This window comes from Pholcus phalangioides, unplaced genomic scaffold (assembly GCF_987345545.1).
Source record: "Pholcus phalangioides strain wild (caught in Gottingen) unplaced genomic scaffold, Ppha-v1.0 ptg000013l_1, whole genome shotgun sequence".
Classification (NCBI taxonomy): Eukaryota; Metazoa; Arthropoda; class Arachnida; order Araneae; family Pholcidae; genus Pholcus; species Pholcus phalangioides.
The window spans coordinates 8,500,883-8,522,684 of record NW_028301606.1 but is presented as its reverse complement, the minus strand read 5'-3'; the positions used below and the strand labels follow the sequence as shown (position 1 = coordinate 8,522,684).

Genomic DNA, 21,802 nt, shown 5'->3' with positions numbered 1-21,802 from the left:
GTAACTATGTGAGCCTTTCCGGCCACTGCAAAAAGGTTTGAGGACCACACATAAGTAGCGGGCCCTGCATTGAAAATAGCTGCTTTAGGTTCCATCAAAAATAAACATCAAAATAGAAAAACATCAAAAATAAAAACTTCCATTTTCATATTGAAGTTTCAAAAAAGTTTGTGAAATTCCAATATCTCCGTCAAATAACGCTTTTAAAACTAAAAAAGACTAAATTAAGCGAATTAATAATAAATATAAACGTAATGAATAAATCGATGAATTTTCAATATTGAAGTCTGACTGATAAATGATTTTAAAGACATCTTAAATGGGGAAATATTAATTAATGCAACAGTGATATAGTCCTAAAAGATTTTTGGCTTTATATTTTCTAAAAAAATTTGAAAATTATTATTTCATAGATGATTTATCTTTTTAGAAAAATATGTAAATTAGGGGGATGGTGGGGTTTTTTTTTCTGTTTTTTGTTGTTTATGGATTCTAAACACGAAGCGTAAAAGAGCCGTGAAACAAGAAGCTTTAAAACGACATGGAAAAAGCTTTTAATCCTTCTTATCACACGTATCATATTTATGGCACGTGTTTTAAGGTCATTACCTTCTTATTTCAACATGTATTCTTGAGTATACTTATTTAATGATTTTTTTTCACTAGTGGTAAATAATACTGTATCTAATCTGTATGGAACCAAAATAAAAAGTTCTTTATTGAAGTTTTGAAACAAGCGTGATATAACTGTGTTGATTCGTTCCAAAATGCATCCTCATTTTTCTGGGAAATTACTGGTGTCTTTTATACATTGTTCGTTAGCGTGCATGGTGTTTCACGAAGGGTGTCCGTAAGGAATAAAAATTTTATGGTGGATACTGAAATTTTAGTAAAATATTTAAAAAATGAGCAGCAAAGAAAATCAGTCCTAAGGGGGTCTCATACTTTTTAACATGATACAAAACTTTCATATGTAGAAATATTCTTAAACATATTATTTATCCATTGATTTATTTCAAATTTTTAATACACGTATTTGATTGTGTGCGCTACCCTCCTATTGATAGTACAAAATTTTACATGTCTTCAATACTTGGTTTTTTACAAATTTTCAAAAAAAGCATTAAAAACATCTTGCGCGCATGATAAAATAACATGACCTCGATGAAACTGAATAATAATTGATTCAATATAAAAAAAACTGTTCGGTTCATAAAATGACAAAAAAATATTTGAGATTCATTCATAAAAATACTTGGGTTACAAAAAACAGTTTTTTAATTTAAAATTTTTTATCCTTAAAATTTAATTTTTTAAATAAGATTCAGTCGATAAAATCTCGAAATTTTCATCATTTTATGTGAACTGAACAGTTTTCTTTATTTTGAATCACTTTTCATTCACTTACATTGATTTCATGCAATTTTTTACGCGCGCAACCTATTTTTAATGCTTTTTTTTTTTAATTGTAAAAAATTAAGTACAGTCGAATCCCGTTGTAACGAACGCCAAGAGACCGGAGAAATCACTTCGTTAAAACGAAATTTCGTTATAAAGGAATTCCAGGTTACCTAGCATTGTTCCTATGTAAACTTATTTGGGGGATTAGAAAAGTGTTCGTTAAAACGGTATTCGACTGTATTGGAGATATGTAAAATTTTGCACTGGTATAGGATAGCGTACACAATCAAACATATGTGGCAAAAATTTTACGAATTAATTTCAAAATATGTGAAATAAATCAATGGATATAAATTATATTTTTAATAATATTTCTACATTAGAAAGCTTTTTACAAATGTTAAAAGCCAGGAGACCCCCCTTAATGGTCGCAGAATCTCCGTGAAATAATCCGTGTTTGGTCGCTCTGTGAAATAATAATTGGTATAATTATACAAATCAAAATTCTCATTGGCTCCCTATCAAATGTATCAATTAACATTTGTGCCTTTCTTTAATGTACTGAAAGAATTTTCTCTGTAACATTCCGATAGAAATTCATCGAGGTACTAGAGAAACTGTCTCGAAAATTTTCAAGGCTTCGAATGGAAATTGGAAAACAAAGAATTCCAATCATCAATGTCTCGGTGAATTTCCATCCAGATGCTACGGGGTTTTCTTCCAGTGCGATGAAAAGAGTCTCGAGTTTTGCTAACTGGAAGGGCTTGCAGCAAGAAGAGGTTAGCACCATTTTTCTCCCATTGGGCCAAGAAGGAGTCAGCCCTTTTTTTTGTCCCTTTCTTGCCCCCAATGTGGAGCTCAATCGATTGACCTCATATTGATGACTGAATTTTCAACGTGTTTCCGCAACAGGTCGATTACCTTCAGTCTGATTTTCATCATTGTAGGTAATGGGGGTGGGGGGGGGGGGATTAGTTTGAAATTTCTCAAGTATATTATTTGAATAACCAGTAATCATATATAAAAATTTATTTCAATTTGGTTAAGAACTGGAAGAGCAGTTAAGAAAGTTGGTTAAGAATTGAAAAATTTTGACAAAAAAATGTCTTTACTAGTGTCATCTGCTGTTGATTTAAAACACTAATTTCTCAATTGATGCATATTTAAGTAACATTTTTATCTCTTTTTTTTTTTTTTTTTTTGGAGAAATTTACATTGTGAGTTATTATTTTTAAAAAACAAATTACAGTTGGGGAGCTTAATCAGAGTGAAAATTTGGTACAGTCAAATATCGGTTAAAATAATTTTTATTTATTTTGTTCTCGTGGACCTGAATCATTGAAATCACTATCAACGTCCTTTTCGATAACTACGCGTTCCAATCAAAATTAGTTTTGGTTTCATTAGAGACATCTATTGCCAAAATTATGGATGATACTTTCTTAATTTTTATGAGTATACGTGTAAACCATAGTTTTCCAACCTTTTTTGTCCCATCGCCCCCTTCTTCAAAAAATGTTTTCTCCCATCGCCCCCCAACGCAATCTAATCCATAGGATCCTATGTTATACCCGTAGCTACTACCGCCCCCCTGGAACTTTCCATCGCCCCCAAGGCGGTGTTAACGCCCACGTTGGGAACCACTGGTGTAAACGATATTTTTTCTTTTCATTGTTTTCTAAAAAACAATTTTTTTTTCAAATACGTACTGTAATTTATCATTTCAACAATATTTGAGAAAGTTGAGCCCCTTTACAGCAAAATCGGATTTACTGAAATATCGGTTAATACGATTTTCTCTACAAACTTTACAAATTTTAAGCCATAAAATACGTCAAGATGAATTAGTTCTGTTTTCAGCATCGTCTACCTTTGACTTTACATGACACTGATTTTACACGTATGAGTTTTAGTGATAGTTTTTTTCCTTTCTACAGTTGTTCTTTCATCCGAGAAATTAATTTTTCAAAAAAATTTACAGAATACCTGATTATTTTGATAAGTGACACCCACTTATAAAGCAATGCGATATAGTGAAATATCGGTTAATACAATGTAACTTTTGCCTTCATGAACAGAAACCATGGAAATGATATTTAAAAACGATGTCAGTTGCAATGTATTTCGTACTGTTTATTTATTATGTTTTCAATGGTCCAGGACTGGACGAATCTAATATTGTCCGACATGCCACAGTGTCATATAATTTTTTTTTTCAAAAATGCTAAAAATGGAGCTAACCCCTTCTCGGTGCAAGCCCTTCAATTAGCATTGCTCTGATTGAGTGTCATTTTGGAATGAACCATAGAATGTTGATTCGTTTGGGATACACTTTGTGAAACATGCTGTATTTTATGTCATTTTTCAGTCCTCTTCTTCCTTCCTGTCCTGGACATAGTAAATCGGTGGAGCTGCATTGAACATCGGTGGGTCCCACGAACCTTGGAGGTACTGGTCACCGCTGTTGACCCGAAAATGAGAAAAACAGAAAAAACGAATCAGAAATCGAAAATGATGGATGAATTTCATTATTACAAGATATACAGAAAACTGGATGTTGTGAAGATATTTATTATTTGAGATGTTAATTTTTTTTTTTTTTTTTTTTGATAGTGTATCTTGTATTAACAAGTGGAGAGCGACATTCATGTCAATTTCATCATTATATGTTCCCGACTCTTATTTAGATCCCATAATAGGGACCCCAATTGTTTTTCCCTCCTTTTGTTTCAGAATTTTCTTCAGCATCACCACGCCCTACGTGGAAATGAGCTAAAATCACGTAAGTGGCAAAGCCTGGTCGTGATTGGTCTGTTCTGTTCTGTATTAGGACGGGCGCATGTCCCATCAATGCCAGAGGTCAAAGTATGCCAGGAATTCTTGACTTCTCTTTCGCATTATATGGATGCTTACCGCCAATAAGAGGAAGACCTGGGACCCCTCTTGCGACACAGTTCCACAGCACTTAAGTGTCCACCCACGACACAGTTCCAGAGCACTTAAGTGATCCACAACACATTTCAAAATCACTCAAGTGACCTGCGGCACTGTTTCAAATCGCTCAAGTGGCTCGCGACACGCTTTCAAACCAATGAATTGGCCTGAACTCGCCAGAAGGTCGAGCACCCCCTCTAAGCATTCCTCAAGATTCGAACGGAGGTCTTTGAATCTAACTGTCTTGCAATTCAAACGTTTAATGCTGAGGTTCTTAACCTTTTGTGATCCACGGACCTATTTTTGTCAATAAAATGAAGGCCAGGAAGCCGTTGCCAGATAATATTGCTCTCATAATAACGTTAAAACAATTAGATAAATGTTAAGTCCCGGGAGCCCTTTACTCCCCCCCCCCCCCCTGCAAATAACATGAAGGTCACTGTTTCCCTTTGCAGAATAATATTCAGCACACAACAGTGTAAAAACAATAAGTCCATTGTTTTCTCTTTCAAGATCACTGCCCCCCCCCCGAAACCTCTCCAAGGACCTGGCCCTGCCTGTGCAGTGACTACCAACATTTTTTTTTTTTTTTTTTTTATTTGGGTCCTTCAGAAACAACTCCCCGTGTTCCACAGGGTATGCCACGAGGCTTACAAACGTAAGTAACAACAACAAACATATACGGTTCAAGAAACTCAAAATTTGCAATACAGCGTAATACAAAAGAAAGGAAAAATCAGATCAGTATGTACAATAACAATATACGAATGCACTTCAAAGCGCAATATTGCACCAGTGAATGCCATATGGTATCAATGCAATGAAAAAAAAAAAAAAAAAAAATTCAATACACACACATGAATAGAAAAATATACGACCACACATAAGTATATATATATCCACACATACACATATATATACACACACCAATACATACATACAAAGATAGTGAGAACAAAAAAAAATAAAATAAATAAAATAAAATAAAATAAAAAAAATAAAAATAAAAATAATAATAATAATAATAACAATAATAATAATAATAATTAGTACTTAAATGGAAATTTTGATTAATTATTCAAGAATCGAAAACAGCACTTGCAAGGAAAATGAGAATGTATATTGATATTGAATGTATATAATGACATTGTATATACAAAAAATAAAATAGAATCCAATTATTTTTTCGCAAAGATATTTTGTACATATATTTTTAGTACATTATTATGACTACCAACATTATATCAAGGTTTTAATGATCAGTATTATATCGAACATCATAATTATATCGCAGGTGATTTGTCTGTTTTCAATTTGATTCTGCGCGTACAATGTACACTGTACATATAACTTTTCAGTATTGTTTTACACTGACTTACTTCTCTTTCAAATATGATGTACAGAAATATATAGAGAAAAATGTCCAACTAACTTTTGCATTGGTACTTGCATCGATGGATTCGGCCTGTACGGTAGAGGTATCGGGACCAAAATCACGTCGGTTCCCGACAACATCCTCCTAAGTATCATCCACCGGAGGATTTTCCTGGCCACGACTTTCGCCGGAGACGATTGTACCGTGATGCCGGTCAATGCTATCTGCCAAACGACCACCAAAATGATCAAGAAAATGCCAAGTGATGTCACCGGACAAAAGCTTCGGCGTCTGCTCAATGATAACATCGCCATCATCATCCTCACACCACCACCACCAATTAAAGGTTCCTCTGCTTTTCTTTCTACTATCGGAAAAAGAAAACAATTATTTTTCGCTTGTTATCGAATATAAATTTTTCTTCTTGAAGCAATCGGTTACAATTTCGATTGAGCAGAATAAGAATAAATATAGTCAAACTCGGCCATAACAGTATCGGAGATTCTATAAAGTTTTTCGTTATAACCGAGTGAGCGTGGATCCAGGAAGTAGTGATAAGGGTGATCGCACCCTTCTGAACTTAACGTGAATTATACGAAGAACAGATGACCGGATACCAAGCGAAGATATTTGGAAAAGAAAAGTCACATTACTCTGTGGGAAATCGAACCACCAACCTCGCACTTTCCGGGGGCGCGTGTTCTACCATTAAACCCAGAGGATAAACGTTTCCTTCCCTAAGAACACTGTGTTCCTTTGGGCTGAACGGGACTGCGCAATTTCGTTACGAGCTGCTGCTGAGTTAGGAAGCTGTCTGTTGCGCAGTCCCGGAGAACACGCGCCCGGAAAGTGTGAGGTTAGTGGTTCGATTCCCCACCGAGGAATGTGACTTTTACTTTCCTACTTGAATTCCCTCAACTTTACTTGAATTTAACAGTTATTTGGCTGTATTTGGGAACTATACTTGCGTTTCTTAACTTTTTTTTTCGGCCATTACTTGGTTATATCCCCTATGGATCCCGATTTCCCGTTTCCCGTATTTTCATGAAGGAAATATGGTCAGCACAGGCAGTTTTTGTGTTGCGTGAAAACTTTTCGGGCGGGCGGGCGGGTAGGAGGTTTTGCACCTCTTCTCTAAAGGAATCAGTCCGGACCACCAATTATTGACGTTATAGCCGAGATGGCGTTACAACAGAAGTCGTTATAACTGAGTTTGACTGTAATTGAGAATATCAAAATGTTTCGAGACGGAATTACATCATACGAACAAGAAAAGAGAACCATTATCTCATCTATAAATAACGGTTAAGGATCACACTTCATCATGTCATTAAAAGAAAAAATTATAAGATTTTCATTTGATATCTTGGAATCTTCTAATGAGGAATAAACACTAAACACGTTTGGGTTGTCCTAATTACCACTGAGAAGAGAGGATAACTATTTTCCTCTTATCTCAACATTCGTGTCATTACCTGTGAGGATAATCCCAACCATATTCATTTATGGAAATTATTCCAACTAATTATTATCAATGTCTGCCAATTATCCGCAGTATAATCTGTAAAATCAGCTACTATCGATATCATGGTCATGATCACTGTACCACGGCCGTAACGGAATATACACAAAGGTTACTCAATTAATTATGGGAATAATGTCATGGATTAATCGTTAGGTTGCATTATCGTGGAACTTTTTTTCATAATCTCATTATGTAATTTAGCAACATTTAATAAAGTAGATGGACTACGTCTCAGAAATTCGCTTAAATGTCATTCATCTTTTCTTAAACGGAGGGGGATTACAAATAAACTGACACTGCACAGACGCAAGCACGGATCCAAAGAAGGGGCGATAGGGGACTATTGCCCCCTCCCAAGAGCTAAATAAGGTGGGAGAAATATTTCTGTCCAGTAAAATATGGGATGCTCCGAAGGATCCGATGCACTTACACAACGAGTCTCTTCTCTGACACATCGCCTTTGATCTGCCTCCCTCCGCTCCATTCGCAGCTGAAGATGTTTACTTCTAATCCATTCGAGACTGAAGATGTCTGTGCCTCGGCCTCATTCACAGCTAAATATGTCTGCCTCGACCTCATTCACAGCTGAAGATGTCTGCCTCCGCTTCCTTCGCAGCTGAAAATATCTGTCACCGCTTCTTTCGCAGCTAAAGATATGCCTGCCTCCAATCCATTCACAGCTTAAGATGCCTGCCTCCAATCCATTCACAGCTTAATGCCTGCCTCCAATCTATTCACAGCTTAAGATGCCTGCCTCCAATCCATTCACAGCTTAAGATGTCTGCCTCCAATCCTTTCGAAGATGAAGCCTGTCTGTCTCCACTCCATTCGAAGCTGAAAATTTTTGCCTCCGCTCCATTCGCAGCTGAAAATGTCTGTCACAGCTTCTTTAGAAGCTGAAGGTATTCGCTGCGGCTCATCAGCTGAAGATACCTGCCTCCGCTCCATTCGCAGGTGAAGGAAGATATCTGAATCTGCCTCGGCTTCATTCGCGGATGAAGATGCCGCCTGCCTCTGCTCTATTCGCAGATGAAGATGTCTGCCTTCCCTCAGGCACGAATCGGGGGAGGGGGAGAAGGAATTACCAAAAGCCGAATAATATGAGAAAATTTGTCTGTCCCGTAAAATACGGGACGAAAGCCTAGATAAACACAGAAATTAATATCGGCATCTCACCGCAACACCACTGGCAAAGGTTGGTGACATCCCCTAAGAGCAGCGACGCACACTTTGAGAAACACTGCCCTAAATGGGGCGCGGTAGCCCGGTCGATAAGATGCTCGACTTAAGTACCAAAGGATGTTTAGAGGTATCGCGAGTTCGATACCCAGTTCGTCCTTGTCAGAAAACTTTCCTGACACAGGGGTACAACAAAAAACGGCGACTTGACCGCAGCAAAAATCGCTACCGCAGGGTGTCCCCCATCGAGGGGTTAGCGCACCAACTTCTCGATGAGTATGAAAAACAAGCCTGCCGTTCGGAATCGGCAATAAATTGTAGGTCCCGGTCTAATTAGCCCTCGTGTGCAGAAAATGACCGTGGTGCGACAAAAATGATCAAAAATGATCAATGATCTACCCTAAATGGATTTATACCCCCGTTCACTGTCCAATTAACTTTCACCAACCAATTGCTCAAATGATCACCGGTCTAATCTCGAATTGATATTGAAATTACAATGAAATGCGATGAAAAATTTGGAATGAATAAACGAATTCATTCCAGATGCGATAAAAATCTGAATGAAAGAAATAATTTCAGATATAATGAAAAATCTGAATGAATGAAAGAATTTTGAAAGAAGTATATATAAAATAATGTACAGGGTGTTTCAAAAAGAATCATCCGATTACAAAAAATCATAACTATTCAGCTTTTAATCCGTTGTTATTGAATAATGTATAGGTACAAAGAGGGAAATCGCGAGTGTCACGCAGTTGCCGACAGGTAGCGTTAATGCTCTTCCTTCGGCCGCCACTTCAGTGTTTGTCAAGATTGGCTTTTCCCACATTTAGAAACCGATTCGGATGACTTCATTTTCCAGCAGGATGATTCCCCCCCCCCCCCACACCACACTGGAGCTTGGGCATTCGAGAATTCCTAAACGATGGAGCGGCCTACGGGACCTGACGATTCAATTAAACATCACTGGCCTCCAAGATCGCCAGACCTCACAGTGTGTGATTTCTTCTTGTGGCCTGGCGTGTTATAAAAGACTATGTTTATGTGCCCATCCCTTCCAGCTACATTAGCTGAACTGAAGATACGACATAACATATACGCATAACAGCAGCCGTGGAAGCAGTGAATGCAAACATGCTCGCGAAAGTTCGGGACAAATTTGACTACCGTATAACCGTATAGACATATGCAGTGCATCTCAAGGTGGACTTATTGAGCACCTTTAATTTGGTTTGTAATTTGGTTTGCCTTTATGATTAGCCAAGTAATATAAAACTAATCTTAAGTGTATGTTCAATATTTTTCGCAATATACGCATTTAAAATCGAGGGATTCTTTTTTGAAACACCCTGTATCATATAATCAAAAATCGTGATGAAAGAAATATAATTTCAGATACAATCAAAATCCGAATTAATGAAAAAAGCAATTCCAGATACATTGAAAAATCTGAATTAATGAAAGAGAAATAATTCCAATCCAATAAAATCTGAATTAATGAAAGAAAGAATTTCAAATAAAATGAAAAATCTGAGAAAAATCATTTCAGATTCAATGAAAAATCTGAATTAATAAAAAAAAACAATTCCTGGTACAATGAAAAATCTGAATTAATGATAGAAATAACTTTCAAACAATAATTTAAAATTTAGTAAAAAATTACATTGAAAATGAATGGAAGCAATTATTTTTTCAAAATTAATTAGAATTCAAATTTCACGAAAAAAAATGTGTAATTTCAGAATAACTGGAAATTTGATATTTATGAAAGTTTTGTTGATGAAAATTACGCAAATATAATGAAATATTAGTTCAAACTTACGCAGTTTCTGGTTCTCTGTCGCTAAAGTAAACGACCAGGCATAACGTTAACGATAACTCGTTTTCTATAGGTCTTCGTAATTTCATCACTTGTGCGGACAAGGGTAATATATTTCCGGTAGAGTCGGTCCCGCATTTACGTAGTTCTGACCTATAATTGATTCACTCCACGTTAGAGTTTGAGGCACTGAAAAGGTGGAGAAAACAATCCTTCACCCGCATGATAATCATGAAGCAACGTAGAAGGCAACTATAATAGCAATAATACAGTCCACACCGCTTAATGCGATCAGATCTGGACTTTTAACACTTTCTGACAACAGTAACTGAATGATATAACTGCATCCAAAAAATATCCCGTTTCCAAGTTCGGTGACCACTTATCCCGTTTGGTCAAATGGGACTTCCATAAAAGGTACGTACATAGTGCACCGCTTTAATAAAGCTTGGAGTGCACCGCTTCTTGCGGATGGATCACGGACCGATTACGGAGATCCGTAAAGTTTGCTTAAACCTTTGCACAGGGAAAAATTTCGACCGAAAAAAAATTGATATCATTATCCGAAGTCCCGATAACTCTAGAACGAACTGAAAGCAGTTTCCCTGCATATATTTAACGGTTTTTTTCCCCAACTTTCCTCCATTTTTCGAAATTGCACTTAGAAACGTGAATGTTTTTTTAGTTAGCATCTGGAGAGACAGGACAACAACTTTTTGATTGGGTTTTTGGGTTGGCACACGGTGACTGTATAAAATGTTAAATTTTATATTTTAATAACTATTCAACCCCTTGAAAACATGAATGGCGTATCTGAGTACTACACGTTATTTGGAAACTTTTTTCTAATTGGAAGTATGCCTCTAGGATCAAGGATTCTCCAGTAAAATGCCATACGCCCTGTTACCTATGCACTCTGCGTGTGTTTTATTCCTATATTATATATTATTCTTTGTATTTCTATTAGTAATTGCGAAACGTAAACTCAATTCAAAGTTGCAAAAATTCTGTAACTGCCTTAATAGCCCCGTTCACATGTGCAAGTATTGCGGTAACATTGGGAGTTTCTAGCACTCGCTTGACGACTTTTTTCCTTCGCAAGGAAAGAAATGGGGAGTCAATGGTGAAAATTCTTTTTTTTTTTCTATTTCCCATGTGAACGGGGCTAATAATAGTCAAAAATGCAACTGTTATTCATCGTGATGAATTCATTCTATTTGTGTAGGGGATACCGAGGTTATACCGAACAGCGGGGAATTCCGTACACCGTTGTTCTCGATCACTGTTTTAATCTAGAGGAGTCTAATTAGTGTTGCAGCCTGACGGCTCGTCCACTGTAAACTCATTGATAGGGCGAATGCCTTTCTAGCAGTGTTATTGCTAGTGGTGTGTAAAAAACAGTTTTTTTCGGAGGTATTCATATCGATTAAAAATAATTACTAGCTTTATGTTCAGCTTAGTTGTATATTTTCACTGGAACAATTGATTCTAGAGTTGATATTATGTCACTCAAGTAATTAAATTAATTGATTTCATAAAAAAAAAACTACGAAATGGAAGCTACATTCCTTACTTAGCTGACCCCGTTCGGTATTGCCCCGATCCACGGGGTGATTCCGAACAGTGTAAGCTCTTACAAAAAAAAAAAAAATTCTATGAAAACTAACTACAAAGTCAAACGTTTTGTAGTTTTTTTAGTAGGTAATGAAACAGGGTATCTATACCTATATAGTAAATTTTTTCGTGAACTATAGCAAATAACTGAGTAATTAGAGATTTCCCTTAAGTGTTCGGCATTACTCCGCTCTCCCCTACTCTCCGTAACTTTGCTAAGTTGCTAAAACATAGTTATTTTATAGATGTATTATCACGATAAATATCGCATTTTAAAGTATGAAATTTTTTTCAAGTGACTTTTCACAGATTGGGATCAACATTTCAATAATTGGAAGTTTCAGCACACGAGGACTGTACAAACAAATAATTTCTTTATATATTTTTTATGTATACGACCCCTCACACAAATTTTGTAATAGAAAGTGTTTTTCAAGTATACCGCTGCTTCTATGCAAACAATTTGTAACAGCCTGTAGAAATGCATTGCAAGGAAAACAATGTCTTTGTGAGCGTAATAAAATAATTGTCCTTAACTGTTCTATATTTTTATTTAGTTTTATAGTTTCATCAGAATAGATGTCGCTCTTAAACACATGGGCGCTAGAGAAAATGCATCTCTGGTCACTGGTCGGTTTTTTAAAGAGTGGTATCATAACTTCATGTTATAGGCCTAATACCATAACATGTTTTGGCCAGTGTGTCTGCAGTAACTTCTTACATTGACCTTAACATATATACATGTATCCTATCTGACCGTTCATGTGCAATGAGGTCAAGTAACCTCAGCGAGCCACGAAACACGAAGGCCCGCCGAGATATCGCGATCACCTTGAGCCCACCTCGAGACACTAGTCATATCCTGATGTAGCTCGTATCTGATTCCGCTTTCTATTTATACTTATCATGCGATTATTATCCATTTTTCAGTTTTCTACAGAAGCGATTGTTACACACACAAAAAAAATCGACTGTTACGTCCATGTATATTGTCTCTTTTGTCATTGTTGTTATTTGTGTCTGTTGCGGAAGCAGAGCTGGAAAGAAAATGCATGTATTCATTCATAACCATTCATAACCATGGGGGTAATTCATATCAATTCAGCCAAACTTTTTATTTTTCCAACGTTATCTGAATGTTGATTCCTATAGCATTCTCTTGACATCCACCCTCCTGCCCCTCAGCGCCGTCTTAACGCATGGGCCCATCCGGGCGCCTCAAGAAAAGAAGGGGCCTCACAAAAATGAGACGGATGAAATTTTCGAGAATTTGCCAGGTGAGCCCACGATGCTCTCAAGACGGCCCTGCACTGCCTATGCTACTAACAATAATGCATTTTTTTACGTGGAGGGTGGTGGGGTCGCTCTGCATCAACACCTTCTAAAGCAGATGCTCTAGAACAGTGTTTCCCAAAGTGGGCGATGGAATGGTCCAAGGGGGCGATAGAACCTACTGATTTAACATAGGATCCTATGGATTTACGTGAGTTGGTGGGCGATGAGAGGAAACAATTTCTGATGATGGGGGCGATGGAACAAAAAGTTTGGGAGACTATGATCTAGAGCAGTGGTTCTCAACCGGGGCTCCTTGTACTCTTCCCAGGGGCTCCGCGGCGACTCAAGGAAAATAAAACAAATAGATAAATAAAAAATAAGAGGCCTACAGGGTTCCACCATAAAAATTATATGTAAAAAGGGCTCCTAGAGTGCAACAGGGCTCCGCCATAGAAATTATATACTGAAAAAGGCTCCGCGAGTCCAAAAAGGTTGAGAACCGCTGCTCTAGAGCATGGTCTCCCAAACTTTTTGTGCCCATCTAAGGGCTATTCCAAATTGTTTGCACAGCGGATATCTGTGCAACCGAATTTAGAAACGTACTTCAAATGAAAAAAGTTTTCAAATGACGTAAAGTTACTTAAAGTATCAAAATTTGTGTGAGGGGTCGCGTACATTAAAGAAATTATCTGTTTGCGCGGTCCTCGTGCGCTGAAACTTAAAATTATTGAGATGTAGATCCTGCTCTGAAAAAGCATTTACAAAAACTTCCATATTTTTAAATGCAATATCTTTCGAGATATTAAATATCATTCTGTGTGTTCTGGCTAATATTTGCATTTAAAAATGCTTACACAATTTTTCGTAAATGACTTCTCAGAGCCACGTTCACATTTCATTATTTGGAAGTTTTAGCACACGGTCTACATAAAAAGTTAATTTTTTTTTTTGTATACGACCCTTTGGAAAATTCCAACACATTTTAAGTAACCGCACGTCAGTTGAAAACTTTTGTTAAGGGGCCATTCAAGTATTACGTAAGCAGATTTTTAGCCATTTTTGACCCCCCCCCCCCTCCCCGTCAGCAGCTTCGAATATTTCATATCTTGAAAAAGGGTGGTTGATGACGTGAGCAACCTTCAAACCCCCCCCCCTCCTGATCAAAAAAAAATCCAAAACCCCCTTTTCCCCCCCCCCTCGATGCTGAAGTAATACTTGAATGACCCCTAACCGAAAGTTTGTTTTTGAAGTCAACGGTTGCAGAAATAGATCAGCTGTGCAAACAATTCGAGACAACCTGTATAGTGAATTTACAGTGTAAAAAAAAAATAAATAAAAAGATGATAATCGTCCTGTGTGCCCCCAGGCTGGAGCCCTGCTGTCAGTCTCACCCTTGTGGAAGGCAATGGTGGCGGTACCAACTATTTATTTATTTTATTTATTTATTATATACAAACCTGTGCAAGGCCAGTAGGCTCTAACTCCACAACTCCACAGGTGCACTATTCAAACAATCAATAAAATTGGAAAGAGACGGCAGGGAACATCAGTACACATTCATACACACGAATATATACAAAGAGAAAAATGCATAAAAGATGACGCTAATAAAAAAAAAAAAAAAAAAATCCCCGAACACAAAACAACAATAAAATAAACATGTTTACACAATAAAATTCAATATATAAATCAGAATAAAATACATGTATATATATATATATTTAAAAAAACGCAAAAAAAATAAACAAACAAATAAAAAATCATCACATGTAATTCCAAATTGAAATAATCAATAGAACTGATGGAAAAAAAAAGTTATATAAATAAAACAAGCATATATGCACCAATAAAACCCGACATGAACTAAAATGCATAGCACATTAAAAATGTTGAAAGATCAGAAGCGTTGAGAGAGTGACAGAATCTGTGATATGTAGATGAACATACGAGATCTGGTGGTAATTTGTTCCATACTCTTCCAACTCGGCATCGGAAGTTATAAAATTTAGCATTGTTCCTGGCAGTTGGAATTTTTATTTGTAATGAATGTCTTCTCAGTGATGGTCTAGGATTGATTTCAAAAAATGGAGTTGACTGACCCGTATATACTAAGTTGTGTACAAGTTTGAAGCACAGCTTTAAGTCGGCTTCAAGGCGACGCCATTCTAAAGAGTGGACGCCGAGACATCTCAGCCTTTCCTCGTATGGGCGATGACGCAGACTGCAAAACTGTTTGGTAAATGACTTCTGGACCTTTTCGATGAATTTTATATCTTTCACTTTGTACGGAGACCATATTTGCGAACAATACTCCAGGATTGGACGTATAAAAACGGTAAATGCGTGCATGAGTGTAGCGGTATCACATTTTCCATACGCCTTCCGTAGGACATAAGAAGCGCGTCTCGCTTTACACACTATATTCGAATAATGTAAGTCGAAATTTCTGGTACTGCAAATGGTGATCCCCAAGTCAGTGTAGGAAGTGAACCTCTGGAGCTCTTCGCCACCCATCGAGTAGCTTGGACTCATTCTGTATCCCCCTATGTGCATGACACCACTTTTGTTAACGAAAATTGGAAGACGATTGACCACAGTCCAGTTGTGGAGACGTTGGCAGGCAGAATTAAGCTCTGTGTGTTCAGACGTGGGAAAAAACAGTTTAACATCATCAGCAAATTGTACTAGTGGAATTGGATGAGTGTAAAAAGCAATGTCATACGTGAATAGTACAAACAACAGTGGACCCAACACAGAGCCCTGAACTACACCGCTAGATACGCATTTTTTCCCAGAGAGGCAATCTTCAACACGAACCTGAAAAGTTCTAGAGCCCAGATATGACTGCAGTATTCGGCACATCTTTTCTGGCACACCCAAGTTCAATAGCTTTGTGATTAGAAGAGAGCGGTCTATTTTATCGAATGCTTTGTGAAAATCAATAAACAATATATCAATTTCGGTTTTTTCTTCAACGGCATTTGTCCAATAGTCGTGGCAAATTAGTTGTTGGATTAATAGTGATCGACCAGGAACAAAACCAAATTGATTAGATGGTATAAACCCTGAATTGATAGCAAATGTAAGAAGTTTTTGGACCAGACATCTTTCGAATATTTTAGAAGAAATATCAGTCAATGATACCGGGCGATAGTTTTGAGGATCAGAACATTTGCCTTTATTTTTGAAAATAGGACGAACTATGGCATTCCTCCAGGAATTGGGTATCATACCAAAGTCATAAAAATACTGGAACACTGCACTCAAGAAATAAGATGCCTCGTCTCGTAAGGCCCTGTAGAAGCTACCGGGGATACCATCAGGCCCAGTAGAAGAGCGAGAAGGCAGTGCATCTATTAAAGAAGCGATACCTCTAGCATCAAACATATCGATGAATTGGGAATGGTCTTGCATAAGGCCGCCATCAAAATGAACTTCTGTCGCGAACGGTAACAAGTAAGCGTCTGAAAATATGTCCGCAAATATATCAGCCTTAGATTGACTGTCAGTAATTATAGCTCCATCTACAACAAGGGATGATATAGATGCAGCCGAACGTAGTTTCCGTCGAGCGTCTTTGTAGAAGGCAGTACGATTATTATTGCCACAAATCGAACGGAGGTGTGCACTCTCGCTTGATGCGACGTACGCATTGTATTCCTGAGCCATGGCACAATATATTCGTTTGTTTAGAACACTCGGATACCTCCTCAAATTGCGCCAAGCAATCAGTTTCCTCTTACCGATTAGTCGCAGTCTTTTATTTGCCACGTTGCTAAGTTTTACTGACATACGAGGAATATACCTCCAACAATTCAAAAAGAAAGTTTGAAATGCATCGAGGGGAGACATGCGCTTTTCCCGGATAGAACCAAAGAGATCATGTAGTAATAGAGAAAGAGCGTCATAATCCGCACTCCTAAAGTCATGTTTAGCCAAGCCTGAATAATTATTGGCTATTAAATTAGGCAGACGAAAGAGAAATGGTATATGCGGTGGGTTGTCACTATTGCAGAAGGGTGGCAATGATCGTATGTCGATTATAAATTCGGGAACAGTGCACAAAAGAAGATCCAAGAAATTCTCTCCCTTAGTGGGAAAGTCAACAAGTTGATTGAATCCCAAGTCTGCAATAGAGGCAAGAAAGAATCTGTCAGTTGCATGTGTAGATATGAGGTGGTATGAATCCCATTTTATGTTTCTCATATTCAGGTCGCCGGCCAATACGATGGGATATCTAACTGTACAATATAGTCTGAGAGCATCGAAAAAACAATGTAAATGTCCGGCATCGGAAGATTTGTCCGGAGGAATATAAGCACAGATCACGCGCACACACTGAATACCGACTTTAATGTCCACAGCTATTATTTCGATTTCAGCATTATTTGTATCAGTTCTCGCCATAACAGCAGACGGGTTCAAATTATTTTTTGCGAATATGCAGACACCACCTCCAGGAGCGAACAATCTATCAGATCTAAACACGTCGTATCCCCGCGGGCATAGCAGGGAATCGGGTAGACTTGGGGACAGCCATGATTCGGATACGCATACAAGAGAGGGATCATAAGTTTCGAAAAATGAATGCAAAGTATACAGTTTATTGCAGAGACTGCGGGGATTCAAAAAGATTCCAAACACATCACATGGTCCTTTAGGTGGATCCGGATATCCCAGTGATCTTCCTAGTCACTCTGGGCCGTTAGAGACCTCTCTAGTAGAAGAGTCGTCATTTGTAGCTTGTTGTCCAGACGAATCCTCCAGAATAAATCTCGGAATTCCAAAAAATTCTCTTATATGAATTCCAACTGGCCAATGAGATGGATCACTTAAGATATTATAGTTCTCTTCAGCACTAGTCAAGACAAAAGAAGCGTAATGCATAACGTTCTTCGTGTTCAACTTCACGCACTCAAACTCGAATTGAGTATTCTGGAATAGCCCGCGTACGTCCGATACTGAAGTCTCCACATCAAACCTATTCACCAATAATCGCCTTTTACGAAGAGCTGGCACTACACGTATCTGCGACGATACAGCCTGTCCAACTCTGATGTTATGTCGACGACCATTTGGCGCTGTTTCTGCCAATCTCTGCTCATCCCTGCGATGTAATCGAACTGGGCCTATGGGACGATTAACCTCACGCATGGTATCCCGCTCTGACGTTTCACCATTATTTGGATGAGTCTGAGTCAACACTTGGGCAAATGAAACTGAAGCTGCAAGAGATTGAGGTGTTGATTCCGATTGGATTGGTTTTATCGATGTATTCACAGAGGGGCGGAGAGTGCTCGACAAGGCAGAAATATCCGACTGCATCTTCGGAATAATTTGAGTGAGACTTTCCAGTTTGCTGAAACGCTCTTCAAATTTCTGAAAATTATTTACGATGAGATTTGATAAACTACTAAACTCTTGACCAGCAGAAGAAAAATTAGGGCTTACACTCGTAGTTCCCGAACGTCTATTCGAAGCGACGTGAGCATCCTCAAATAACTTCGAGATCTGAGATTTCAAATCCAAAAATCGTTGTCTCTCCGATGCCCTCACAGATTTCCTGTCACAAACTCCCGTAAAAATTTCGAACATTTCATCTAAGCTTTTGTAAAATTCTCCATTAAAAACATTGCCTCCGGAGGACGATAGAGGGCGTTCATCAGGCATTCCTATCAGAAAAAACTGCTCTGATACATATGAATAATAATTTCGAGCTTCTGACTACGACGGCTGTGACTGCATCAAATACAACCAGCACTGTTTGTTTACACCGCCATGTTTATGGGCGGTTCAATTAAACTTCAAAAAATCCAGAAACGAAAAAAACTACTGGGGAGGGGGGTGATAACAAATGTTTCCACGCAATAAATTGAGCGGATTTCTCAAAATCGCTTTAGCCGCCCCCCCCCCCAAGGGCAAGGTGCTCGAATCACAGCGCAGACATCTTCACCCTGATACTCGAGAACTAAAATAAAGCACGCGCAAGTGCTTAACGTTTTTGTCTGACTTCGTGCTCATGAGTTCTCTTGATTACACTGTTAAACCATCCCATTTAAGTTCCATTCAAAAAGTCGCATTACGTTGACCTTAGTTTAAGCATATGAGAATTGCTGTGCCTAAACTCTGCCCATGACTCGCAAATGGTTGAAGATCCCTTGACTTAGAATTCCTTGAAATACCAGGCAAAGTTATCGCCATCTTTGAGCCAAAAAGTATGACGTTACTATTATCGCTACCAGCTAAGGCTCCTATGAAGGAAAAACGGACTGGTCGTCCATCTTTGAGCAAACAGGTTTGTCGCTTAAAGTGCCGGCCATGAATGGAGAGAAAAAACCGGTAGTTGAAGAAGACCTGGGCCGTGCTGGTGTATCGGTGGTCGCCTCAAGTTCGTTAGGGAAAATATTGGGTTCGAACCCGGGACAGCAACCTTCACGATGGTAGACGATCATCTTTCCACCACGCCACTCGGGCGCCTGTATGCATAGGCACTGGAACCTAGGGGCTGAGGCCATTTGAGCCCCCCCCCCTCCCAATAAATTTTGTAAGGGAGCTGACCCCCCCCCCCCCCAATAATTACCGAAAAAAACAAGGCATTACACCTTCCTCCTTCTGCATATACGCGCCCAAGTCCCGTATATACGAGACGACCAGCAACTTTCAGCCCCTGAAAGTTGTTTTTTTTCTTCATGTCGCCGCCTCTGCGTGTATGTGTCATGAACCTAACGTGTGGTTTGTTTCTCAATATAATGCTTGTTATAGTGCTTTCTTTTTTTTCCAACCGAGCACAACTCAGATCTATCGCCATAGGCAGTTTACTACCTAGTGAGTTTCGCCGGAAGGAAGTGTTAGTGTGTGTACCTAACAGTCTGAGTGTGTATCTAGTGTTGTGTGTGGATTTTTCAGTGCAGCCATCTATATTTCAGAAGTGAAATGAGTTGATATGTAATGACTGAATATTTGTACTGTTTGTAGGCCTGTTGCTCTCTGTGGTGAGACTTGAAGAAACAGGATGGGGGAAGAGACCACGATTAGTCATAGCCAGAGCTTCTTAAAATAGATCAAATCATCCACCATGTTTTAGGTAAAGTGTGACGGCCCATGGGTTGAGCATGTATATGCCTTAGCCCAGACAAACCCCACCTTTGCCACAGTAGTGGTTGGTTTTCTGTGGTACCCAACGTTGAGGTGTGAATGTGAGAGAGAGCAGATCTCCCCATTAAAAAGTCTCACCACAAAAAGCAACAGGCCTACAATGGTACAAATATATATCCCTTTAGCCAGGTTTTCCTAGGAGCAGGTTTCTACGGTGCACACAGCGGGAACATGCTGATTGGTCAAAAAAAACCTGAATTTCAGGTTTTTAACCAATCAGTGTTCTCACGCTGCACACGGCGCAAAAGTTCTACTCCTAGAAAAACTTTCATTACACTTCAGTTCCGCAATATAGATGGCAACACTGAAAAATTAGACAACACTATATATGCACTCCAACTGTTAGGTACACACACACTCAGACTTATGCGGCACAACTCACTTGGTTGTAAATTGCCCATGGTGATAGACTGGAGTTGTGCTCGGTTTGGAAGAAAAAAAAGAGCCTTAGCCCAGGCCCAGGGGTCTTCAACGTGTGGCCTCTCAGACCTCTTTGCTGTGGCCAGCTGACTACTTTTAGGAAACATCTGTAAAACATTGAAAAACGATTAAATGAAAAAAAAGTTTAATTGATGAAGAATTTTGGAATCAGTGACAGAAAGAAACAATAATTGGAAGAAATAGTTTCAAAAATTAGTGAAAGGAATAATTTAAGAATCAGTGAGAGAAATAATCTCAGTGAAAGAAGCAATTTCAGTATCAATGAGAGAAATAATTTCAGAGTATCAGTGAAAGAAATAACTCCAGAATTAGTGAAATAATTTCAGTATCAGTGTCATTAAAGTCTTGCCATAGAGAGCAACAGACCTCTACAAACAGTACAAATGCAATTCAATCATAACACATCACTCACTATCACTTCTGAAATATAGATGGCAGCACTGGAAAATGCAGTGGTCACCGCTGCATATTCACTCAGACTGTTAGGTACACACACGGTTACACTTTTGGCACAAATCACTAAGTAGTAAATCGCCCATAGATAGCGATGGACCTGAGTTGTGCTCGGTTTGAAAGAAAGTATGTGTCAGAAATAATCACAGTATCAGTGAGAGAAATAATCTCAGTATCAGTAAAAGAAATGATTCCAGAATCAGTGAAATGATTTCAGTATCAGTGGCAGAAATAGTCAGTATCAATGAAAGAAATAATTTAAATATCAGTGAGAGAAATAATTTCAGAATAAGTGAAAAAAAATTCAGAATCAGTGACAGAAATAATCTCAGTATCAGTGAAAAATGATTTCAGAATCAGTGAGAGAAATAATTTCGAAATCAGTGAGAGAAATAATTTCGAAATCAGTGAGAGAAATAATTTCGGAATCAGTGGAAGAAAGAAACAATCAGTGACAGAAATAACTTTGGTATGTGACAGAAATATTTTCAAAACCAGTGAATTTCTGTACCAAAACAAAAAGCGAAACAAATAACGCCAGAATCAATGAAAGAAATAATTTCAGAGCAAATAAAAATTTCCAATTTTGGGGTCCATATATATAAAAATATGATTCTTCTTACAATTA

At 38.1% G+C, this 21,802-nt stretch overlaps 1 protein-coding gene across 1 annotated transcript; it reads right to left on the bottom strand.

Moving 5' to 3' along the window:
- Positions 1-2,603: 2,603 nt before the first annotated feature.
- Positions 2,604-10,323, bottom strand: LOC149078556 (uncharacterized). Its single transcript, XM_089240495.1, has 3 exons — positions 10,240-10,323; positions 5,768-6,077; positions 2,604-3,862 (listed from the first exon to the last, which is right to left on the bottom strand). The coding sequence occupies exons 2-3, from the start codon at positions 6,028-6,030 to the stop codon at positions 3,766-3,768; spliced, it is 360 nt and encodes a 119-aa protein (XP_089096621.1). The 5' UTR covers positions 6,031-6,077; positions 10,240-10,323; the 3' UTR covers positions 2,604-3,765.
- Positions 10,324-21,802: the final 11,479 nt, after the last annotated feature.